The following is a 2,460-nucleotide window of genomic DNA, read 5'->3' on the forward strand; positions in this document are numbered from 1 at the left end:
GGTCGCAGGGTCGAAACTCGGGGTAGTCGGGGCGTAAATCCCCGGTTCCTGTGCAACTCACCCCACCTGCCACATGCTCGCTCAGGATGCTATGATTTACCTCCTTCATGATGACCTTGGGCCGGGTACGACGGGGACACTGAGGACGAGTGATTTCACCTTTTGCCACATAAATGATGAGAAGATGGGCCCCACGCCATCCTCCTGTGACAGCGAGACCCCCAAAATATTCTTCGGAAGCTAACGGCCAAACCAGACGGAGTCAGGGAGAGAGACTGATGGATGGAGAGATGCTTCTTACCAGACGGAGTCTCTATACATGAATGTCTGCGTTGGATTCGGTCTAATATAGCAACTGCTTAGGAGGAAGAGTAGCAACTGATTAGGAGGAAGAGCAGCCGCCGGCGTCGATGGAAACAGTAGCATACGAGGGACAAGTTGACGGCACAGTAGCGGTGGTGATGGTGCCGTTCACGGCGCAAAGCCACCTCGCGCAGCTCCTCCACCTTTCGCTCTTCCTATGCTCGCGCCGGGGACTCGCAGTCCACTACGCATCCACCACCACGCACGTCCGCCAGGCCATCTCCCGCCTCCACCCTGAGTGGTCCTCCTTAACCAACGCCATCTCGTTTCACGAGCTCCCCATTCCTCCTTTCCGCAGCCCGCCCCCGGATCCCACGGCCGGCACCAAGTTCCCCGCCCACCTCCAGCCCTTATTCGACGCCTTCGAGCACCTCCGCGCCCCCGTCGGTGCGCTCCTACGCTCCCTCTCTGCTTCCTCCCGCCGAGTCGTTGTCATCCACGATCCGCTCGCCTCTTTCGCCGCTGATGAGGCAGCCGCCTTCCCCAACACTGAGTCCTACGTCTTTCACTGCGTTCCCGCCCTGTTCCAGATCATCTTCGCACGACCCTCCGTCGCCCTCGAGCTGAGCCGTGATCACGGCCTCACCCTCCCGTCCTTGGAGGGCATGATCACCGAGGAGTTCGTGGCCTTCATCCGACGGCAGTTGGCAACTTACGAGACTGTTGACGCCTCCGGAATGCTCTTTAACACGTGTCGCGTGCTCGAGGGTGAGTTCCTCGATATGCTTGCGCAAGAACCTGAGTACTGCAGCAAGAAGCTGTTTGCCATCGGCCCACTGAGTCCGTTAGCCGTCGTCGCCGGCGAGCGTCTGTAAGTGATTTGCATTTGTGGATTGTCTTTCTTTTGAATTGATTAGTGACTTGAACTATTAATATCCACAGAGCGAGCTCCCACGATTGTTTGAATTGGCTGGACCAGCAACCGCCGGCGTCGGTGGTGTACGTGCCGTTCGGGACGATGACAACGATGTCCGGTGAGGAGGTGAGGGAGCTGGCGCAGGGATTGCTGCTCAGCCAGCAGCGGTTTCTGTGGGTGCTGAGAGACGCCGACAGGGGCGACATATTCGCTGCGGAAGAGGGTGACGACGGCCGGCGGATGAAGCTGGCGGCGGAATGGGAAGAGAAGGTGGGAAAGCGGGGGATGGTGGTGCGCGAGTGGGCGCCGCAGCTGGACATTCTAGCCCACCAGGCGACAGGGGCGTTCTTCAGCCACTGCGGGTGGAACTCGTGCTCAGAGAGCCTATGCCTGGGCGTGCCGATGGTGGCGTGGCCGATGCACTCCGACCAGCCCATCAACGCCGCGCTGGTGGTGGACTACCACGGCGCGGGCGTCGCGGTTCGGGGTAGCGGCGAGGCAGTGGGGCGGGAGGAGATCGCGGCAGCCATCAGGCGGGTGATGGTGGGGGAGGAAAGCGAGGGTGTGAGGCGTCAGGCTAGGGCGCTGGGGGAAGCGGTGCGGGCGGCGGTGGCCGACGGCGGAGCGTCTCGTACCGAGTTGGACGCCTTCGTTGCTCTCATCACCGGATGAAACCCAAGTCAAATTTTCTATTTATAAAACTAAATAAATTACTAGAAGGGTCAAATCTACTGTTTAAGATCAATTGAGCATCCACAATGATGTCAATACCTGAGACATTAACGCCTGAGTTCAATTCTTTGAACTCCTTAATGTATTCAAATAAAATAAAAAATAAAAAAAATAAAACTTTGGTATTAACGTGTGAAGGTGTTAATGATATTATAAATGGCATGAGAGTTTAACACTGCACATATTAATGCCTTCCTTATCAAAGAATAAATAAAAAAAATAAAATACATTGGCATTAACATGTAAGTGTTAATGCTAACGTGGATGCCTAAGAGGTAATTTATTTATTATGTAAAGTACTTTGAAAAGTCAAAGTATTATTCTTGTGGATGATTCCGCTCCGGTCATGTTCTAGAATGATAATATTATATATATAAAATATAAATCATGAAATTAATTTATAATATCTAGGCATGGGACAAAGTATTCTCCTTGTGCATACCGTCTAGAAGACTTTCTGACAGTTTACAGAATAATTAATAAAAAATATTGACGAAATCTTAAAATTG

At 53.2% G+C, this 2,460-nt stretch overlaps 1 protein-coding gene across 1 annotated transcript; it reads left to right on the top strand.

Moving 5' to 3' along the window:
• Nucleotides 1–264: 264 nt before the first annotated feature.
• LOC121992836 (cis-zeatin O-glucosyltransferase 2-like) lies at nucleotides 265–2,062 on the top strand. Its single transcript, XM_042547433.1, has 2 exons — nucleotides 265–1,174; nucleotides 1,246–2,062. Exons 1-2 carry the CDS (start codon nucleotides 411–413, stop codon nucleotides 1,889–1,891), a joined length of 1,410 nt encoding a protein of 469 aa, XP_042403367.1. The 5' UTR covers nucleotides 265–410; the 3' UTR covers nucleotides 1,892–2,062.
• Nucleotides 2,063–2,460: the final 398 nt, after the last annotated feature.

Source organism: Zingiber officinale, chromosome 6B (genome assembly GCF_018446385.1).
Source record: "Zingiber officinale cultivar Zhangliang chromosome 6B, Zo_v1.1, whole genome shotgun sequence".
Lineage (NCBI taxonomy): Eukaryota > Viridiplantae > Streptophyta > Magnoliopsida > Zingiberales > Zingiberaceae > Zingiber > Zingiber officinale.